A 24533-nucleotide genomic window follows, 5' to 3' on the forward strand; every position below is an offset into this window, starting at 1 on the left:
TTCAAATCCTGGTAAGGGCATTTATTCGTGTGATGAGCATGGATATTTGTTCCTGAGTCATGGGTGTTTTCTATGTATTTAAGTATTTATAAATATTTATAAATTATATATATATATCTTTGTCTAAGTACCCTCAACACAAGCCTTATTGAGCTTACTGTGGGACTTAGTCAATTTGTGTAATAATGTCCTATAATATTTATTATATTTATTTATTTATTTATTTATATCAAACATTCGTCCGCCATTTTCTTGACAGGTTAGGCATCGTAGGCACAGACCTATTCGGTATTCAGCCACGATTGAAAATTATGTAAAAATATTTTAAACTGCTGTTAAATTAATCAAATTAAATAAATTTAAACATAAACAAAAATATTAAATTATAAACGTCAGTATTTTATAAGTAAAACTCATTTATTCTATTTGGTTTGTATGAATCAGTGACATAATTAAAAAAAAACTATAACTCCCTAGGGAGTTATAGCTTTCTTTTCACAATCCTTAACTCCCGCGGGAACAAAATAGGCCTTTGTCCTTCAGTGCACCTGCATGAAATGGGATTTTTTTCGAGCAAGTGTGATGAAAAATATTTTACAGTACATATGGTGCTACTTTACCTCTCTACGCCCTAGTGCTGTAACTAACACTATACGTGCATATGTCGAATATTTAAAGGGCTGGGCTAAAAAAAGTACTGTAAAACGTTGTACAATACACGTTCCTAATTTTCGCACTTGTATCTTAATATACTATTACGTCATTTTACTTCACTAGTAAATGTTAGTATTTAGTAAACCCGTTTTTTAAAGCATATATATTAGATAAACGAGCAGACGAATCATCTGATGGTAAGCAATTACTCTCGCCCATGGACATCTGCAATATCAGAGGGGTTGTAAGTGCGTTGCCAGCTTTTAAGATGGGAGTACGCTGGATGGGTGTAGTACTGTAATGGCAGGTGGGCCAAAATGCTAACGGAATGGTGGCCGCTTTCAGACGAAAGGAGTGCCTGGCGTCCGTTGGCTCGTTGGGTGGACGACATTCGGAAGACTGCGGGTCACTTCTGGATGAGATTGGCTCGGGACCGGGATAAGTGGCGTACTAGAAGAGAGGCCTATGCTCAGCAGTGGGTGATAAAAGGCTGATATGATGATGATAGCCCAAACCGCTGGGACTAGGAAGTCCAAATTTGGCAAATAGGTTCTTTATAAGGTCAAAGGGTCCACTAAGAAATAATTTTTCAAAATTCCTTCCCTTAAAGGGGTGAAATTTAGGTCCGAAGTTTGTATGGAGAAACAAGATTAGTTATGACTATTTTATTCCAAATTTCACAAGAGTATTCCTAAAGATAAATGAGTAAACACGTGTTTCAGGTTTTTTTGGAAATTCAACCCCTAAGAGGGGGAAAAGTCCCCAATAGGGTTGATATCTTAAAATATCAATATGGGTATCGTTTTCATAGTAATTTGAGACGCTAATTACAAAAATTGCATCAAAACTAAAATATAACGTAGCCGAAGTGAACAATCACCCCCCTGGTGAAGGTGCAATGGGGTTGAAATCTCAAAATATTAATAAATTTTGAGTTGTTTCCTTATTATAGCTAGTAGAATTGACTTTTAAATGATGATTTTGAGAGATAATTTTTTTGGTATTTCATAGTTAGTATTTTCCTCGCGTTGGTGTATTGAAAATTTTGTATTTCACTCGGAGGCAAAGTTTGTTTAACCCTCGTGCCTTGAAACCCTCGCAACGCTAAAGATTCCACTTCTCAAACCACTCGCTACGCTCGTGATTCAATCTTGGAATCTTTCGCTTGCTCGGGTATCAATATTACCCGAGCGGTTAAACAACAACTTTGCCCCCTTGTAAAACAAATAACTATTCTCTTTTTGTATGGGCATGTACCTGGTATAAATACTTCTTTTTATTTATTTTCTATATAATTAGCATTTTCCCTCAAGATTTACAAATATGGCATAGTTCCGCTAGCAAAATAATAAAATAATTACCACGAAAATACGTATTTCAACGAAACAAATCAGGAGTTACTGTAGCGAATTTAATTACGCACTTTATCTACGTGGATAATCGTTTTACCTAAATAGGACAGGTGCGGCGGCTTGCCTTTTTCTAGCACACACGCGAAAGACATCAACGCGCAAGCTTTTTTTGCTTTCAATTATTATTAATTCTAATCAGGAATTTCGTTGATAGATTCAATACAAGATAAGCCGTTTTTATTGCTTTTGAGTTCATAAATGTGTCTTTGACAATAATTGACTGGTATACATTTACTTGTAATTCAGTTTAGTTCATAATCAATGAATGTTAGTAATGAGATCCTATAGTTATGAGACATTTATTATTAAAAATGTATTTACTATATATTAATATATTGTACTTAAAATATAAACTGTTTAACTACAGGTATAAGTACATATATATGTAGTTAGAAAAGCTGTAATATTTCGGCTCAAACTAATTACAGCGGTAAAAAATTAAAGGTTTAATTTATTTTCTCAACCTAACCTTTATTTCACAAAAGAAAACCTTACACAAGACTGACTTAATGCCATAAGGCATTCTCTAGTAGTTAATCTTAAGGAAAAACAGAGAGATTGTGGGTACTACAACAACAAACATACGTATCATAGCATACATAATTATAATATTCACGTACAATATACCTTTACATAATTATATACCTAAAGATGAAACGTATAAAGTTAATACTAATTCCCTAAGAGTCATTCATTTTGCCAGCAAAAATGATACAAGATTTTTTAAATGCGAATTTCTATATTAATAATTAAACAAGAAATATCTGTTATCAATACCTATTAAAACGCTAACTATTTGTAAGAGTATTCTTGAAAATAGCAATTGCATAATACTTTAAAATCATGATTGAGTCACGTTTAGACATACATAAAAACCCTATGAGTCGTGCATCCATAATGACGGCAATAACTTAATATTTCTTAATTTACCTGAGCCAGAACCATGGTTAACTTTGTTTTTTCGGCCTACCTGTGCCGTATGCGAGCTTCTCGGAATGACTGGTATCATACAATAAGCAGTAGAATCGTTCGGTGGCCGTTATCTTAGCATCATCATCACGCAGCGGAGCTTTGAAAGCTGCGGGGGAGGGGCGGCGTGAAAGCCTCCGCCCGCCAGTGCCGCGCCGACCGCGACGCGACCCGCATGCCGCGCTGCCTCGCGACCAGCTGACACACCGACATAAACATAACTCCAAAGTTATGACAGACCGTGATTGAATTAAAAACTCAAAGATACCTAAAGTTCAGTGAAAGATTGTTCTGTGTGTGAAGGATTGTAGTGCAGTGCGTGTCACGTGTGTTTACGAAGCGCGTAGGCGCAGGCGGGTCGCACTTTCCGTGAGATATTCGTGCGCGCAGGTCGCGGCCATGTTGCATACCTGAGGCGAGCGAGCGCGCTAGTGTGCGAACAGGACGGAGCGCTTTCGCCGATAATGTTTTTGTTGATATCATGATGATGAGCGTTGTGGTGCTGCTGCTGGCGCTCGCGGCGTCGGCGGCGGCGGAGCAGATGCAGTCGCGGGCTGTCGACACCGGCGTCGACCTCCGCGTGCCCGAGGACCAGCCGCCCGGCACACTCGTCGGCAAGATCCCCACCAAACCCGGCTTCACGTACCGCTTCAATGAACCCCCTAAGGAGTTTGTCCTCGACCCTGTCACTGGAGAGATCAGAACTAATGTGATTCTGGACAGGGAGGCAGTCGATCGCTATGCCTTCGTAGTGCTGTCCAGTCAGCCGACGTACCCGATAGAGGTCAGGCTGCGAGTGACGGACGTGAATGACAACTACCCGGAGTTCCCGGAACCGAGTATAGCTGTGGCCTTCTCCGAGAGCGCCGCAGCCGGCACCAAGCTGCTGCTCGATGCGGCCACTGACAAGGATCTGGGAGAGAATGGGATCGCTAACGACTACAGGATCGTCGATGGTGACAGTGAAGGAAAGTTTCGTCTCAATGTTACTGTCAATCCGAGTGGACAAACGTCCTACCTACACCTAGAAACCACCGGCCGACTTGATAGGGAAACTAACGATTTCTACATATTGAACATATCGGCACGCGACGGCGGTAGTCCGCCTAAATACGGGTATCTACAAGTGAATGTAACAATTTTAGACGTAAACGATAATCCACCGATATTCGATCAAAGTGACTTTTCAGTGTCGCTAAACGAGAGCGTGCCGCCCGGAACCACTGTTTTAAAAGTGACAGCAACTGACAGTGATTTAGGTGACAACTGTAAAATAACATACGAAGTGACGGATACCGAGAAGCAGTTTGCGGTGGACCCCGAGTCCGGAGTGATAACGACTGCTAAGAAGCTAAATTGCCCAAAGTATTGCAGTAATATGACGTGCAATATGACTTGTGTGCTGACAATCATTGCGCGGGACCACGGGGTACCTCGGCAAGACGCGAGAACGTACGTTACAGTCAATCTTATCGACGCAAATGATCACGACCCCGTCATTACCTTTACCTACGTACCACCCACAGCCAACTTTGCCACAGTCGATGAAAACGCTAAGAATGGCTCTTTAGTCGCCGCCATTACTGTAACTGACTTAGACGCGGGTTTCAATGGGATAACAAGTGTTAAAATTACAGCTGGTAACGAGCTAAACCATTTCCGGCTTGAGAATACCTCCAGTGTTTATATAGTTCACGTTAATGGTGTGCTTGACAGAGAAGAGATCAGTAAGTACAATTTAACTGTTGTTGCTACTGATAAAGGTAGTCCTCCAAGAACTGCTACCTCATTCTTAGTTATTCATGTTAATGATGTTAACGACCATGAACCAGTTTTCGAGAAATCAGAATATTCTGCTATTTTGAGCGAACTCGCACCTCCTGGTACGTACATTGCTGGTATTACGGCTACAGATGAAGATACAGGGGTTAATGCAGAAATATATTACGATTTCTATGATGGAAATCAACAGCAATGGTTTTTCATAGACCATTTGACTGGATTAGTAACAACGAGATCTATTCTAGATCGTGAAATACAAGGTACTGTAGAACTTAATGTCTCTGCTAGGGATGGTGGACCAAATCCTAAATGGGCATTCACAAGACTCAAAATAACTATCTTAGATGAAAATGACGAGGCGCCTTCTTTTCCGCAGACTGAAATTAATGCTACCATACATGAAAATATTAAGCCAATAAAGGAAATTTTAATTCTCACCGCTTCGGACTACGACCAGGGCACTAACGGCTCAGTTTCATATTACTTGCCATCAAATATCGAAAGAAAATATCCCAAAACGTTTATACTAGATCCATTAACTGGCCAACTCAGTACAATAATTGAATTAGACAGAGAAATAATTAGTCTGTATGAAATACAAGTTCTAGCCAAAGATCAAGGATTTCCGCCTCAGTCATCCACTGCCACAGTTTATTTGAATGTTCTTGACGTAAATGACAATGATCCGGTATTCTATCCCAAAAGGTATATAGAAAGTATTAGTGAAGATGTTCCACCAGGTTCAACTATACTGCAGGTTAAGTCATTTGACTTAGATGAGGGAGATAACGCTAGAGTGACATACAAGCTAGAAAGCGGCGGAGATGGATTCTTTGACGTAGAGCCTTGGACCGGAAATGTCATCTTACAAAAAGATTTTCACAAAGCGCCGGCTGCAGCCTACACATTAAAAATATCTTGCAGAGACAAAGGCAATAGAAGAGCTTATGATGATGCTATAGTAGAAATCGTCAAAATGGCACAGCGTAAAAATCTTGAGTTTGAAGAGTATAATGGATATACTTTTAAAATTGTTGAAGATGAAGGAACACAAAAACCTCAAGCCGGCCGCTTTGTTGGTAAGGTCAGTGCTCGAATTTCAAGTGAAAGAATTACTTATCATATTTTGGAGGGTGACCCTAAAAATTTATTTAAAATTGATGAAAGGAGTGGAATAATTACAACAGAGTCGAATATTGACCGCGAAGAGAAAATTAACTACCATCTAACAATACTTGCCAAAAGCGGCGTGGCATTTGGCTTTACTACTGTAAACATATCTGTTTTGGATATAAATGACAACTATCCTGTATTCATCGAAGATAAGGATGAAATGCATATACCTGAAAACATGGCTGTTGGTCACGAAATTTATTTCGCTAGAGCTACGGACCGGGATTCTGGCTCAAACAGAACTGTATCTTACACATTGAGTTACAACCCTGACAATAGTTTTCGTATATCAGAAACCACTGGAGTAATTTATCTTAACAAGCCTATTTCGAACGAGCCTGGCAGTATTGTTCCTATCGAAGTTACAGCAACTGACAATGGAAGCCCTGCCCTTGCTACTAAGCATTCCATAGCTGCAATAATAGACGATGTAAATGATCACACTCCCGTGTTCGACCACACTTCTTATGAAACTTCTTTGCTGGAATCTACTCTTGTCAACACTAGATTTTTCGCTATTTCTGCTACAGATGCTGATCTTGATGCAAGTGGCTTAGTATTGTATGAAATTGCGGAAGGGAATACTGATAACAAGTTTGGTATATTTCCTGATGGATACCTTTATGTCAAAAGTCCATTAGATCGAGAAGAACGAGACTATTACTCCTTAACGATAGTAGCTTCAGATCAGGGAAAGCCAACTAGATCGTCACAAGTACCTGTTGTTATTCACGTACTCGATGAAAATGATAACAGTCCACAGTTTACAAACACAACATTTGTATTCAAAATTAGAGAAAATGAACCACAAGATACTTTTGTGGGAAAATTGACAGCAACTGACCGAGACATCGGACGTAACGCTGAATTGACTTTCAGCCTCTCATCGGCGCAAAATGACTTCAGAATAGATACTAGAAATGGATTTATCAAAACTATGAAATCATTTGACAGAGAAAGCTTAGTACATAATACAGGACAAAATTATATAACATTAACAGTAACAGTTACTGACAACGGAAAACAAAGACTATCTGATTCCGTTAGAGTTACAATTTACATAACAGATGTAAATGACAATTCTCCTATGTTTGTGAGAACTCCATACAAAGTAGAAGTATCTGAGGGAGCTTCTGTTGGAGCTTCAATAATGAGAGTGTACTCAACTGACGCTGACGAAGGTCTTAATGGCGATATATACTACAGACTCATTGGAGGGGATGATATGGGTAACTTTATGTTAGATGAAGCCACAGGTCAATTGTTGATCAAAAAGTCCCTCGATCGAGAAACCGTCGATAGTTATCAGCTAACGATTTTAGCACACGATTCAGGACAAACCCAACAGCTGTCTGCGACGACGACTATCTCCGTTAAAGTTCTTGATGAAAACGATAACGCTCCGGTATTCACACAAACCCAAATGAAAGTGACTGTGCTAGAAACAGAACCAATCAATACAAAGATAATCCAATTTCACGCAACAGACGCAGATCTTGGTATCAATAGAGAAGTGCAATTCTCAATAACGTCAGGTAATAGAAAAGAGTCCTTCTTTATCGATAATTATTCAGGTGAACTTTTCTTACATAAACAGTTGGACTATGAAGATTTGACGTCCTATGTTTTGAATATTACTGCAACTGATAATGGAAACCCAAGTTTATCTTCTAGCATTTCCTTCATCGTTAATGTAATAGATGCAAATGACAATGCCCCCATATTCACCAATACAGCTATTGTGCGACAAATTAGAGAAGGGATCCCGAAGCACACCCCGATAGTTACAGTTACCGCAGAAGACCCAGATTCAGGCTTGAATGGCAAAGTTTATTATTCGATCACGCACCAAGATCCGAACGACAACAAAAGACATTTCGCTATAAATAATGTAACAGGGGTCATTCATACTTTATTGCCCATTGATAGAGAAAGTATTGACACGTTCCGCATAACTGTTGTCGCGTATGACAGAGCGGAGCCTGCGTCGGCCAGGCTGTCTGCCGAAAAGCTGGTCACGGTTATAGTAGAAGACATGAATGATAACGCGCCCATCTTCGTGTCAATGAATGCCGCCGTTATTAATTCCAAGAGGCTAGGAAGGAGTGCCGGTCGAGGATTATTCATCATGAACGTGATCGCACGCGATCTGGATTCAGGAACAAACGGACTTGTGACCTACAAGCTGATTCACGGTGGAAATGATTTGTTTGATTTGCATAGAAGTAATGGCGAGCTGACGCTTCGGTATCCGCCAGCAAAGCCAGAAGCGCGGTGGAACCTTGTTATCAAGGCAACAGACGAAGCGGTGCTAAGTGAACAGAAAAGTACTGAAACTTACCTTACTGTGATTATGGGTGGCAGTGAGCTGGAAGGCGTGACTTGGACGAACCCGAGATCGGTATCAGTGGCTGAGAATGAACCCGTGGGTACGGCGGTGCTGAACTTAACAAACAATTACAAGTCCGGGTTGGAGTATTACATAGTGAATGTGACCGGTGACGGCCGACAAGTGGACAGACTATTCGACATAGATTCTTCTCTAGGAATCTTGTCTACTGCTGTTTCTTTAGACCGAGAAGCTGGTGTTGACAGATATGAAGTGGAAATTTGTGCCGTGTCTTCGGGATTGCCCTTGGAAACTACTACAACTAAGGTAAGGTTTTATAAATTAGACACAATCAGCCTTAAGAGTCTGAAATTATGAATATTTTAACAATAAATGCATGATTTGAAAAAATCAACTTTTAAGGTTGATTGTACAAAGCTTAGTGACTCATTAATAACAGTATACATATAATCGCATGCTTATTAATTCAATTTAATATATTTACATTTTGAAAGAACCAGGGTTCACACACAAAGCGTGGGCGCATCGCAAGTTAAAGCAAATAAGTTCAGTGGCAACATCCCTACGTAAATGAGGATTGTACAAACGCACTGTGTTCTGGGAACTTTACGATTGGCTCCAATAAATGTAGCCCTGACTAGCGACGCAGGAATTACCTACGCTAACCCGATCTAGCGCATTCGATTACCATTTATGACCCCACGATAAATGCACTACCTTAGCGAACAAGTCAAATTTCATACTTCATCCAATAACGATTCATCTTGATTTTACCTTTTGTTCTTTTGTTTTTGTTGTTAAGTATAAAACCGTATTATTTATTATTGTCTAGTTCTGTTACGCAGATTTATTTGCTATGTCTATACAATTATGAGCTTGTCAATATAAAGTATCGTCAGATGGCATTTATTGTTTTTGCTCAGTAACATGTTAATTGGACTATAGTCCAATTAAGCTTGTGCAATTGTCGGTCAAACAAAACATTGGAAAATAAGGGGATATTTATTTGAAACGAATGCTCGTTAGCGTCGGTCGGCCGCTGTCTAATCGCGGTTCTAAATTAGCGATAAGTCGCGCCTCGAAACGATATCTTAACATTCGTTCTGAAACCTCCGCAGATTACACGAAGAGCACGGGTTTCGTCTGTTAATCGTATCGCTTCATTATTCCTCGCATTATCGTTTGCTTAAATTTCTATTTTAATGTTTCCAACTGAAAATTAACTTTATAAATTATGTGCTTCGAGGTCTTATCGAATATTAAGACGAGCTTTAATGACACACTTTTTAACTAAATCAAATATGGTACCTAACCGTCAAATTGAGAAGTCAAAAGGTGTGAAAATAAACATTTTATAATTCAAATTTACACTAATTAAAAAAAAATGCTCACACGCATTAATTTTCTTTAAATGTTTCCACCAAGCGCTAACGAAATGCAAAAGGTCGCCGCGGATCGTTTCGCTATAGAGCCTAGCGTAAGTGAACAATTTATCAGCACCTTTTTGCTCGTCTAAAGATGTTCTAAATGTTTTATAGACCAAACACCCCCGAGCTGTAACGATCGCTTTTTTCACGCTCGTATCTCTCCCGCAACTTTGTAAACCAAGTTGTTAGATACAGTTGGGAGAGTTTATGACTTCTGGTGCCTGCCCTTACTTAAAGGTTTAACCATTTCTTCATTAAGTTGGCATTCTTTTGCTGAGTTCTGTAGTGAAATAGCCAAGATTCGCATAATAGACTTTAGCGGATGGATCTGAAGCAAGATTCTAGTAAGCTATTTTTTGAAGCATTTACACATTCTTTCTCTAAGTTGTTTGATATTATTTTGTTTCAAAGACCTTATTTTTAAATAAAGGCGATCAAATTGTTATAAGTACTAACTTACTTACATACTACAATATTTGTTACTTATACTTATGACAATATTTGTTACGATATGAAAGTCAACATATGACACTAAAATTCTAAGTCGTTTTTATCGTAAAGTGATTTCCGATCCCAGCTTTAGGTGCTTAAGTCTGAAATTTTGAGTCAACTTTTAAAATGTGACTCATAAAAAACTTAAGAGTGGCTTGAAGTTTTTTTCATCTCAAATTTAGATACGCGAGTGAAGTGTTTCGAAAACCGGATGACATTCAATTGTTTAAAACCGTTGACAATATGGTTGGGTTTATGCTGCACGCGTTCCGAGCAATTCTGGCTTCAAGCGATTAACCTTCGAACTGAAAGGGGCCTTTTATAGTAACCAAAGTCAAATGCGACTTTTTACTTGTCGGCAGTAAAAGAACTAAGAGTTGAAGTCGTAAAATTTCTCGTCGCATTACGAATCCGACCCTTTGGACGAAACTATAAAATGTTAACCCGCAATAATTCGAGTAAAATTATGTGCGCTTAGTATTTATTATGTATTTACTAGTATTTTTCAATCATTTGACAACGTAATAAAGAAATAACTACTCGTGGTTGATAAGGATTTAGAATCAGCGTATTATTCCCAAAATAGGATTGCGTATTAACGTTATTTTTTAAACATCTTGCGTAAACAGGGCGTGTCTAAAGTGTTGACTATATTCTTCTGAAAAAATATTTATTAGAAATTATAGGTGTAGTTTAAAAAAATATCACATATTGGGTTCGCAAGCACCATATAGTAAAGTGAAAGAATAAGCTGACTACCATTTGTTTTTTATTTGACAAGAAAGTGACTGTTTAAGAGGTCACTGCATTTATGGTAAACCGATCGACAGAAACGCATTTATAGTTAAAATAAAAAGTAAGTGGTGCTGTCTTATCCTTCATTCTAGCTGTGTCCTCTAATAAATCTCATAATAATGCGCCTAAGAATAAGTAAAATGCATTTTAAACAGTATTTCCTTCCTCTTAAGCCAGGATCCGCCACTATCATTAAGATATATGGTTGACTAGTTCGATCGACCCTGGGATGCCGGAAAGTCACACACACAGGCTCACTCTTGCTTGCGGCGAATTTTTAATATCTTATCTTCTAATTTTAATACTTACCTTTAAGAGGTACATATTTAATTAAAACTTGCCGGTACGTACAGTGTTCGGCAGTCACAGGTAAATGCTTGTCTGTTGAGCCATAACATACGACACTATATTGTGGAGTCGGTGCCAAACCTTTTTACTACTATTTGTATTGACAAACTTGTCCGATATGGACGTGGCGTGCATGTTTGCCGCACCGTTGACATTATGTGCGCACTTAAAATGCACTTTTACGATGTGTTTGATGCGACTAGCGAGGCGTCAGGCCTGGTAATAATATCTACATAGATATTTCTGGATGTTCTAGCAACAGATAAGGTTGCTATTCGACATAGCGGAGCCTATGTTCCAACTCTGGCGGTAATTATACCCTTGAACGGTCAAGCCCGTATACTGCGTGTAGATTTACCTTTCTACTATCTATCCAGATTGTTCTATCCCAACACGATGCCAAATAATATAAAATACGTTTAAAAAATCTTTAATAAACAAAATAATAGTAAAATTAGAGCCTTTTAGATATTTCCATCAATTTGGGTTTATTTTACTGCATAATGGTCTGGTCATGTCCGATGGAAAAACTTTGACCATTCTGTCAGTTCTGTCATTAGACAAAAAAACATAAACAATCCACGTACTGCCTTACCTTCACACGCATTCATACTACATTCTTTACCCGTCACTGCTTCCGCTTGGACGAAACGGACCGCGTAGTTGCTACGCGGAATCTCGATCCAAATCTATTATCGACAGTCACAATCAGACATCAGAACGTACCCAGCAAACCGCTTAAACCGTATAAGGGGACACTTACAAAAATTATTGGTGGAAAAAGCTTAAAGGGTGAGCTATCAACCGACACCAAAAGCGCATTAGGGCGCCGCATTCCCAACCTGATTTATGCAACTTGGCTGGGGGCATCGACATCCTTAATGAACCTGCGGGCTGGAGCGAAAATATAGAAGCGGGATCAGTGATCAAAAACATCTCAACGTCGAAGTTTGATTAGCCCAAATCTCTTGAGCACCATATGGTGAAACTGGAAAAGGGGTCATTAGAGTAGTATAATGACGTTAAATTGTATAGATAATAGATCAATGAGGCAAACATCGAAATTCTATCAATGTACTTTAATATCTTTGCGAAATTCCATACGCGTGTTAACAATATAATTTGGATCCTTTGCCTGCCTGAGCCTGAGAAATGTTACGGAGAATGCTTTCACAGGGCGCAGATTTGCACAAAGTGGTGGTTACACTAACGAGTACTCATCATCATCAGTCTATATATCTACGTCCTACTGCTTATTAGTAAAGGCTTCTTTCCGAGGTGAACTTGAAACAAACTTGAGTCCCCTTACCCTAACAGTGCAGGTTGGAAATTTCACATATACACATTTGAACTCAATAGCAAATGTAAGCAAGTTTTCTTAGTATTCCTTATTCTATACAGACATATTCCTTTACCGACAAGGTAGTTAGTTTAATCTGACTGATAGACAAGTTACTGATGACAATTTGTTACAAACATTTCGTGAAAGTCACGATAACGAATCAGGATTCGGAGTTCAGACCCACGACCCCGTGTTTGAAAGTCGCTTAAACAACTTATTTCGTCAGAACTACCACGGACTGTAACTATATGACCCATCCAATAACAATGTTAACTCCCTATATCTACTGACAAGTGACATGCCATCATGTAGCTTGCATTGTATTAAAAACAGAAGAACGGAAACTACTTAATGGCTTTTAGAGATTACGGCTTTCCTTTATCCCATGGCATGGAGACGTAAGTAATTTTTTTCTTACGATAACACTTTTAGAGGACGCGCCACCCAAACGCCTTATCATTGCACCTCAGAACGCATTAAGGCACAGCTATAGGTTAAATGTTTGATCCAACATTTAAAGTTGTTCTGACCGGCCACCAATAAATCCGTTGATAAAAACGAAACGCTAATAAGTTAAACACTGCTGGCAGTAAATCGGCGATTTAGAGTGACGCATTTTGACGATACTAAATACAAATAATTCCGAAGCCGAAACGTCGATAGGAACTAAGTGTGTTAGTTATAATATACCGTTTATGCCTTTTTAAATTGAAGATGAATTGATCGTCGTTGAAGTGCACTTAGTGCATGATAAAATTGATAAATTCAAAGAACGCAAAAAGGTTGAAGCAAGCTAATTATTTTGGTTTTAAATTGACACCTTAGTTACCCTGCGATACCACAAAATTAAATAACGCAAATCGAGACCAAAAATGTGTATAGGTAGGCACATAATAAATTCATATTTATAATTTATTATTTCAGGTAGACAGTGATTAGAAAAGTTCGCGTTTGTTACGCTGATTTGATTGTAGGTACTCACATATTAAAAGCGAGAGTAATGAATTATAGGAGTTGACTAGGTTTCATTCTGTGGAAAAATCGTTTTCCATTATTTTCATGCAGGCCTCAAAAAAAGTCAAACCTCTCTCAATCCAATAAGGTATAAGCTAATGTATAAAGTCAAACGAGTATAAGTTAGCAGCGATTTTGATAGCCCTGACGGTTCACGGGTTGTTTTAGACGTCAAACTTTTATGAAATTATGACGTTTACTTAACACTTGCAGCATCTGGGCTATCAAAATCGCTGCTAACTTATCTTGGTCTGACTCTAGGCATTATGTTAAATTCTAGCGACTAGATGACTCATGCAATCAACAACAAAATCAAAATTTATCACCCCTTGAGATTCTATTGCGGCGATTGTCACTTATGTCAGGATGAGGTGTACCAGAGCACGGTATTTACAAATATGGCGCACCTATATCGAAGGATGTAGGATGGTGTTATACTTGCGCAACAGCCGATTTCGCTTCAATCAGCCGTTAATAGGCGCGAGCGGAGCCCGGTCACGACGACTCGCACAACCACGACGGCTCACCAACTTGTCACTCAATTAGACGAATGCATTGTCCTTAAGAGGCCTTTTGGAAACGAGTTGTGTTTGGAAGTATTTCTTGAGCGAAGAAAGGGGATGATATATCTCAGTTTTATCTATACCTTGATCGTTTGCTACGTTTGATGGCTGATTAAAGGAAAGGAATCCTATGTTACTTACTATGTAGAAACACATCACTGCTAAGAACCCGCTAAGTGGGATCATTTTGTATTGGAAATGGGGCACTTGGCACTTTAAAAACTTCAAGAAATTATTTGACCTGACGTAAGTGACGTAACCAATATCACGCCGGTCGGTGTGGTTAAGAATAAAGGACAAATCTATTAATATTCAACTTTTTTCCTATCTAACTAATCGGCGTTGGACCTTGATCTGTTCTCACCTGATGGGAAATCAGTGAAATCACGATAGAGGCAAAATGTAGCTTACTATGTTAGTAATAAATATTTAGGTATTGTATGTATTCATTTTTACCTCGCCGAAATCTACCTGTACAATGTCGTACTGTGTACACGGACGATGGCGAAATGTAACTTCACGGGTTTTTTTTTTCAAAAAATAAATGAACATAAAGAACATTGACCTTAACCTTTGTGATAAACAGACAAGTTGATTCGGTTTGTTTCCTTCTTAATCGGGGAATTAAGACATAAATATATATTATCAGCTTCTACACGACGGGTTAAAAATTAAACAATTTTAGAGATGTTTATTAGATTTCTAAGCCGTTATTCATAAACGTTTGTCAAATCTAACAAACTGTTGATAATTAATTGTTTGCCCTTATCCGTCATTTTAACATTTCTGTTTGCTAGAAAAAGACAAAATTAAACAGAGGTTTGTAAGAGGTTGATAGGTTTTATTTTATTTTTATAGGGTTAAAGTTTTTCATTAACGTTTAGAAAAAAAAAATAATTTTCTACCAAATGTTTGCAATTATAAAGCCGTCTTCACATTGAATGCGGATCCACACGCCGCTCCGGTGCGCAATAGAATGATAACCACGTTAGAAAATTATTTTACTCTTTTTGTAAATACAAGTACTTGTAATATATTGTCAACCGGAAAGGCCTCTTAATTAACAACTTCAGTTTGGTATAACAGAAACGGCAGCTGTGCATGATTTTGCCATATAAGTACTTTACATGATTACGTGTCGGTATACAAAAATTTAATTGTTCTAAATTTTTTGGATAAATACTGAGTATTTATACCATCAAAATAGACAAAACCAATTAAGATCGGGTTTGAATTTTAGCACCTAATTATAATTCCAAATATAAGTATTATGTAATTGTGATGTAGATAATGCCTACTTACTTATTGTCTTCAGTTTCCGCGCTTAGTATCAAATACAATAATGTAGGTATGATGTATAATCATTAATCCGATTTCATTAGATTTTTTGCATGGCTACTAAGAAAAAAATCATGTGATTGAATTCAATAAAATTGTTTTATATCAACATATAATTAAGTAAGTTATAATAAAATTTGACAAAATTCTCTCAACAAACTCGATCGACTAGTAAACAATGGAATACGGTTCATTTTTGGAATTTGAAAGGTTGATCATATATCCAGCTACCGTCGCCAGCTCAAGTGGCTTCCCATTCGTCAGCACCTCTCCTATTCGAACCCTCCACTCTAGAATATCTCAAATGTAACTTCAACTTTATGACCCCCCGCCCAGGCTGCGAGCTGCGCTCTGCCCGTTCTCTTAATCTCTCTGTTCTCCCTCACCATACTGGTTTTCTCACACCTTCTTTCGCTGTTAAAGCAATCCGTCTTTAGAATGAGCTTCCTAGCCAAGCCCCAAACAAGCTCAATTTCAACGAATTATCTATACGCACCTACTAGTTTACTGTCTAGTGGAGCAATAAAGAGCTTTTCTGTTATACCTATCATATGATAATATACTTAACTAAATGTTGTTGTGTCCATTTTCGAATACTTATATTTCTTTCTTGAGTCTTATAAAATGTGTTAGTCCCATATTCTTAATAACTCGCCTTCAAAATTCAGCAAAGCCTGCATTTTGGGGCTCATAACACGTTCATTGATATCTAAATGGCGTGTGATGTTCGTATTTACTTGCAACTAATCTGATCATGCATTATCCTTGGTGGCGCGAGCTCGGGTGTGCCTTGTTCTTGGGAAAACAGTGTAAAGTAACCTCAATTCTTAACAACTTTACTTAATCGAAAAGCGCTTTGTACTGGTCGGAGTGTGCGATATACTCGTCTGCGCTAAGCATGCGATTGGAATTTCACCCAGATCATATCGTACAAAAATCCACAATGTTGAGGTATTTTGAATTTTTTTATCGTCGTAAATGGCGATGATACCTGAAATAAAATTCGAATAACAATAACACGCTGTCCAATTAACATAAAATAAACACAAAATTACAGAGGTGTTAGAGTCTTAGCTGCAAATCGTTACGTGCCTCTATATTTCTGTCAACCTCGCCAATATTGTTTGGATTTTATTATTGTAAGATGAAGCGAGAGATGTTTTAATTGGCATAGTATCGCAAATAAAGCCATTAAATTGATAAGGATAAAGTAGTCACTATCAAAAATAAGGCCCATCCGACGTATTAGCCCATTCTGTAATTGTTGAAACGTTCATTTGAATGTAGTTCGTTCAATAGTCTGTCCATTAAAGAAATATTATTTTTATCTCGTTTACCTATTTGACCAGATTGGTAGAAGTGTTCTTGTTAACTATGTTACATTGAAAAGCGAAATATGTAACTCTAATATCAAACAAATATTTAGTAAAAACAGTATCTGCACTTAACAAAACAAGTTAGCGCTCGCATATTAAAGTAAGTTAAAGGTAACATCAGACACTAACTTTAATTTGATTCGTAACTTTTCAATATTGTTTATAAGTAGTTGGTATTCGTTATGAACAAAAGAAGATTCTATCAGTTTTTAAGCTATTATACCTTAAGGAATTACTTTAATTAATATAAATAAGTAAATACGGTGGCCAATCTTTAAGGAATTCTTCATATAAAGGCGCAGTTTTAATTGCCCTCAAGTCTGAATCTAGCCTGACCCTAGCAACCTGTAATTGTGGCTTATACAATAGCCGTGAGATTGAGTAGAAAATCGAATCGTTTACGTCGAAGAGAGAGTTGTGAGAGATCGTGCTCAGGCGCACTGATCTGCGAGCCCAGTTAACAAAGTAACAACTATGTATGGACCGGGTACATAGTTAGGACCTTGTGGTATTAATATCATTCAGAACGCGATGAACGAGTGACGAAGTACAGGTGACTTACGGAACCTGTTACTAAGTAAATAGAGCAAGTGCTTGCGTGAAAACATGGGTGTCACGTTTGTAGCAAACTTTTTATTTCAACAAACAGTGAATGTTATTTCAGTTTTCGCAAAGAAGTGTCGGGCCACGGGAAACTGAGTACGCTAATAAAACTAATTTATTAGACAACTGGTAAATCTAGGCAAGAATTTTAAGTTCATTACGTAAATCTACTTCAAACAGTTTTTTATACCAATCCAAAGTCATAAATTACGTTTATACAGCTCAGATAAAGTTGAAATACTGCTTTGAAGCATTTTCTCATACATAAGCTGGGACGTAGGCAGATAGGTAACATATTTATATTAGAAGCATTATCGGCGGCTATTAAACATTGACAAATTGTATGAGACGCCTAAAATATCAGGTTCCAATATACCAAGTGATTAATTTGTCAAATGTTATGGACTGCGGCTGGGACGAATCCGTAATGAGCTTGAAATCAAAGATGCTCGGTTCCAATACGTAGTCGAGTGGTCGTACTAATGTATTTGTATAAATAAAAACTTTATTATCACACTGTGTGATTGATTCCAGTTTCATGTTTCAAATAATGTTTGACCATGTTTTTTTATTAGTATATGTAGGTACTTGAAATCCCGTTTCGTTTAATTTCTGAAACGTATAACATAACATACGGAATTATGAGCATAAGCTCATATCCAGCAGATTGCTGACTATTTTAGTTACAAAATAGTAAATATTATTATTGAAATAAGTGTCCGCGCACACAGAGAGCACTCAAAACTCTGGACGCGGAACGCAGAACTCTAGACCGCTCTGTGTGCGCAGGGTCTTAAAGGAAAACAAACAAAAATATTCTGATCCGCAGAGTTTGAAGATATTTGATATGTTTTATTGTAACGATTTGTTTATATTAATCATTTCAAAAACCTATACCTACACACAATAAAATTAAAGAAATACTTAATATCTAAAACAATATTATAATATATAAAAGGGACTCCATAAAATAAATATCAAACTTATCAAAAATCTAAGTTAGTTATAGTAATATCTCTGTATATATCCATTATATATATTGTTATTGTAAATAAAAGTTCGTTTTTCTAATAAAAAATATTGAGTGCCTTATTGTTCTCTTTTTAACACGTTCACCGCTGAGCTAAGGTCGTAGCGCTACGTCGTAGCCGATAACATAGGTTTCCCGGTATGTAGAGGAAATGCTTCGTAGAGGCAAAACGACAACGTGTCGTGATTAACGCTGGATGTGTTAAACTGTAGGGTAAAGATATAAACTGAAATAGATGTCGTAAGTATGCTAAAGTGAAAGTCAAAGTATTCTTTATTCAAATAAGCCTAGCAACAAGCACTTTTAAATCAAACAAAAAAAAAGTGATCAAGTCCTCTATAAATCTAGTGGCAGTGGCCGGTACTGGAGGGTCACTTTTTATTTAATCAAATTTATTAAAATAATTTGTTTTGTTCCGTCAGTTATGTGGTAAATGTATTAAGTGTATGTTAATGTTTTAAGTTATCTAGACAATCTAACTAATGAAACATCTAGAAGGTTATCTCAGGCACGGAGATATTTGCCCCGATACCACTAGTGGGCGGCAGAGTGGTGGAAAATGACACTATTATAGCATCTCGGCCGATGGACTCGCCGCCATTTTCTATGTCGAGAAATATGGCAGTTTAACTGGTTTGACCAGCATTCTTGTTTATATTTAATTTTTAAACTCTTTCCCGGCCGCTTTTTAACAAAGCTTACGGCGGCGTTAAAATACCTCGTTATATTAGCGGTTAAAAGTCTCAATGATTTATGGTTAGTATCTTATTAGTACGTTTATTTTTTTGTACTTATGCGCTTCAACGGAAAAGTAATACCTACCTTAGAATGATGGTTTTAAATGAAAAACCTGTTAAACATATTTTAAAATACTTATATACACATCAATTTAAGAAAAAAAAACCAGACAAGTGTGAGTCGAACTCGCCCACTGAGGATTCCGTACAAATAAAACTTATCTTTATTTGATAATCATAATTTTTCGCAAGTTTAAAGTTTTCAGATTTTTCCCTATACCTACATACTTGTACTGTAAGACGATATTACTTGCCAAATTTCATAGTTCTAGGTCAACGGGAAGTACACGGGGGAGTGTCGAAATATACGTTTTTTGCGGCATAAACGGCCATATTTTTTTTTTACGTTAACGTCAAGTATATGATTTTCATTCAATTTCAACTCGATTCCTCCACGCGTTCCCGTGACAAAGGGTCTTGACAGACAGAGGGACGGACAGACAGACGGACAACAAAGTGATACTATAAGGGTTCCGTATTTTTCTTTTGAGGCACGGAACCCTAAAAATAAGGTCAAATTGTAATGCATTACTCGTGACTGTAATCGTCACAAGCATTCTTTCATAGATCGTTTCTTGACAGTTCTTCGACTGTGCTTGTTTTCTTATCGCTATTGACTGTAACGACCACCTCCAACCGACCTGTCGCCCTCCGCGCGTCCCCTTTCCCCAAGACCGCAGCAGGGACAGTGATCGGACTGTCACAGACCTCGCTTAATTGGTTGGCTTATATGTATGCATTCACGTGAAGCCAAACCGGTTCGTAGTGGGTCTGTTGCTTTCTACGTCATATACCGAGGGATATAGGCGTAGTTATAGAGACATGTAGACCATAAGTTTAAACTTGTATGAAGTTTATTATGATTTGTGTATCATTGGCAGCGGCGTGATGGGACTTTAGCTTGCTGGCTTGTAGCTCTCTTATTTATGTTTCTGTATTGGGAGCTTAGAATATGGATCGTTCTAGCATGTTGCCATTAAGCACACGCACCTTATATATAAATTGAATGTCAAACAAAATTATCTCGTTAATTAACTATTCAGTTGAGATTAATGTTTCCATATGGCTATCCCTACATAGTTGTAGCGGTTTTAGTAATACTCAAGTGTTTTATATTTAAATCGCCGAAATTAGTGGATGTACCTACAGTCAGTGTTGGCCGAAACGTAAATGGTATTGACCACCAACCATTACAAATTGAATTGTAAACTGTAACCGTCCGTTATGAATGACGGTTCAATTTCTAATGGTTAATGGTCGATTCGAATTAACGTTCGGCCAACACTGCCTATAGTACGCCAGTTCTCCTTTCCTCTTAAGCGTTTAATGTGGAATATTCCTGAATTATATAGATCGGACGCTACCATTGAGTTCCGAATGCCAATAGCTTTTAAATCGACGTTTTACCGCCACCTGTAACTTAAAGGCCGCAAACCTTACGCCTCCACGACGTTTCGCGGCGAAATTGATTTCCTGATGTTATCTAACCTCCCGAGGGAACGTTGGATAAATAAATACTTTACGATAATCTGTGGTGATCTGAGACAGGCCAGAATTACAGCACGGCGGAGATATTATTGCATTTTAATACTGCGCGGGCACACCTCCGTCGCGTTATGTTTTGATATAATTTAGTGCGTTATTGTGCCCACTGCCCGAGGTCTCCTCCCCGTATCACAAATGTATTTCATTTTCGGGGACGCGCTCTCATCTTGATTTCTCGCGTCCGACGTACTAAATTACAATTAAAGGTATAAATTTTGACATATCGCATTATATTTCGGGGCAAACGGTTCATTCGCGTTGATTTTGAGCTTTGATCAGTCGACGAATGCGATGAGATGGCGAGAAACGCTGACTTACTTTCATTTGAATGGCTTTTGATTAGCTTTATTGAGATCTCGGAAATAAAAATGATAATTTATGATGATTTATAAACGCATAAAACTTTAACAGTCTATATGGTACTGCATGTTAGCAAAATGGTCTCCAAAATAGCAAGCAACCCACTCCTCCAAAGTTCAAGCAAAATTAATAAATTATTATGCATAAATATTTTAACAGGTCGGGAGTTCCTATATAATTATGATGCTTTTCCCATGTTCACCCCAAGTTTTGCTTGTAAAAATATATTTGTATTAAAAGTATGATAAGTAAACAAAATAAAAACTTAATTTACTTCTTTATTTTGAAAGAATGTTTTAAACTTCACTGATAGCCAGCGTTTTTCTTCAATTGTGTCTTTCCGAATAACCATCCCACTATGCTATTTCTTTTTTGCTATGCTATTAAATTCGTCATCATCATCATAACAGCCTTTTATCGCCCACTGCTGAGCATAGGCCTCTTTTCGTGTACGCCACTTATCCCGGCCCCCAGCCAATTTCATTCTGAAGTAACCCTCAATCTTCCGAATATCGTCCGCCCAACGAGCCAACGGACGCGTGGCACTCCTTTCGTCTGAAAGCAGCCACCATTCCGTTAACATTTTGGCCCACCTGCCATCACTCTGCCTGGCTACATGTCCCGCCCAGCTCCATTTTTATTTGGTAATGGCATATTCCATGTCTTGCACCTTGGTGCGGCGTCGGATCTTGACATTCCTCACTCGGTCTTGAAGTTTGATGCCGAGCATAGCGCGCTCCATGGCTCTCTGCGCCACTCGGATTTTAAGCACAGTTTCCTTAATGAGCGTCCACGTCTCGTCACATAGGTCATGCTGGGCAGGATAACTCGCTTAACCATATAAAGAGGTGAGTTTTCATTTCATGGCATTGTGGAAAGTTAACGGGTTTGAGGATGTCCGCCAGTTTATTGATAGCCGCCCAACATAGCTGGATCCTCTGGGAGATCTCCTTCTGTTGATGTGTTTTGTCAAATGATAAAATATGTCCAAGATACTCGTATTGCTCGACGACCTCCAGTATTTCGTTTCCAACCATAATAGTTGGAATCGATTTACGGGAGATGCTCGTCATAACTTTGGTTTTGGACATATTCATCTTAATACATATCTTCAAAGAAGCATGGTAAAGGCTTTCTACCATACAAATATGGTAATAAATTATATAAAGAAATAATCATAACTTTTCCATATTTAAATTGCAGTTGTAACCTGGCGATAATTTGAAATATACTTTATATATAACTTACCTACTTTAAAATCACTGTCCTCTATAATCATTCTTACAGAAAACACTTCCAAATAAAGCTGGGAAAGATCATTAGTAAGTAGGAAAAGCATCGATAGTTAATTTCTATAAAGGAACTCTCTACCTCTCATTTAATTTTGCCGTCTGAAATCTGATCTTAATTTATTAATATTTTAAGTCTAACATACGTATCCTTTATTGTTAAGCCAATATAAGTTTGAATATCAGGGCCTTTACTCGTATTATTGCCGATACCGGTATCTTGCCCCACCATGCATAACAATAACAACGTATGGAATGCCTTACAAAGTTATATTTTATTACGCGAGAATACCTACGGTAAACAATGGTTGAGTTTTCGAATGTGACATTTGGTCGTAATGCGAGGTAACGTAGTTCGATACTACGTTACCCGCGATTTGGCGCCCTTTAATGCATATAAATACGAGTAGGTATACTAGACAGCTAATGTTAGGTAGCTAAAGATGCCCTACAGTTTCTTTTTGGAAGCAAACAGCGTCCATAAGATTGCGATATAAGTATCGCCATCTTATGGACGCTTGTCATTGGTTTTACTAGTCATTTGAGTAAGCTCAAATGAATAGTAAGTTCAATGACAGAGTGGCAGCCACGACCGCATAGCTGGCAGGAGAATGTCACGCTCGGTGACGGAGGTGAGAAATCAGCACGCTAGTGTCTTAATTCACGCCTAGTACCTAAACCATGCTTCATCGTGTGTAACTACTCCCTCACCCAGGGTCTTCCTCCAGTGGTTGCGGTCTTCGGCCTCCTTTTCCTAGTCGGTGGGATTGATCCGGAAGGACAACATGTCTCGCTTTGCACTATCCCTAAAACGGAGCATTGGTCGCCCAACAGGTCGTTTAGAGTTTTACGTGGCAAACGAGAGGGCTCCATCCTTCGCACGTGCCCCCAGCGCTAACGTCTCTGTTTCAAGACTGCTGTGATACTGGGTAAACGTACGATGTTAAGTACCTTCTCGTTTGTGACTCGATCCTTCCACGAGATTATTAAAATGCGTCGAAGGCAGAGCATATGGAAGTTGTTCAATTTCCGTTTCTGATTAACATACGACGTCCCAGTCTCAGCACCGTACAAGAGTATGGACAAAATACATGTCTGATAAAAAATCATCTTCGTGTTCATTGTTATACGTTAACTATCCCATACTGTACTGAGCCTCCCGAACATCGTGGATGCCGTACCAATGCGAATATCAACCACGAACAGTGAGAGATTATTGGTCACGGTTGATCCAAGGTAACAGAAATTTCTGACAACTTCCAGAGGCAAAACATCCAATTGTATTGTTGGGTCTTGATTTGTGCTTTGAGCCATTACAACTGTCTTCTTGACACAATTGGACATAGAAAAGAGTTTGCACGCCGCATTAAATTTGTCTGTCATACTCTGAAGCTCCTCCGGTAACGTTAACGCGGCGTCATCGGCAAAGAGCAAACTGTCAACATACAAATCCTCGCTGTATTTCTTTGATTTTAAGAGTGAGATATTGAATAGTAACAAAAGCCTTGTTTAAGTCGACAAATGCAGCCAGGAAGGAAGTTTTTTACTCTGCATTTCTCTTGAAGCTGACGCAATGACTTTACACCTATAATGATAATTTCCATTAAGAACTTTACGTCTCAAATATCTGCCTCATAAGATAAACATTTAGTATATGGAGCTGTCGGTTCTCGCCTTAGCAGAATCTTGTTTAAGTACATCGATAAAAGTTGTAAAATGCAAATGCCGATAGTGAAATGTTAAGAATTTCACGCCCACGCGTTCACCGTTACCTTATTTTGAAGCAAATCTTCACTATGTAAAATTATGGCATAAGTATAACTCAATTATTTTAATTAGCCACTGGTTTTATAATAATTATTACATTTCTATAT

The 24533-nt window shown here is 38.1% G+C and overlaps 1 protein-coding gene across 1 annotated transcript in view; it reads left to right on the plus strand.

The window, feature by feature from the left end:
• Window positions 1–2856: 2856 nt before the first annotated feature.
• Window positions 2857–24533, plus strand: part of LOC133515361 (cadherin-related tumor suppressor) — a 178276-nt gene continuing 156599 nt past the window's right edge. Inside the window, exon 1 of the mRNA XM_061847890.1 lies at window positions 2857–8646. Within this exon, the coding sequence (XP_061703874.1) occupies window positions 3517–8646 (5130 nt within the window). The 5' untranslated portion in view covers window positions 2857–3516. The remainder of the gene's footprint in view (window positions 8647–24533) is intronic.

This window comes from Cydia pomonella, chromosome 2 (assembly GCF_033807575.1).
Source record: "Cydia pomonella isolate Wapato2018A chromosome 2, ilCydPomo1, whole genome shotgun sequence".
In the NCBI taxonomy this organism is placed as follows: domain Eukaryota; kingdom Metazoa; phylum Arthropoda; class Insecta; order Lepidoptera; family Tortricidae; genus Cydia; species Cydia pomonella.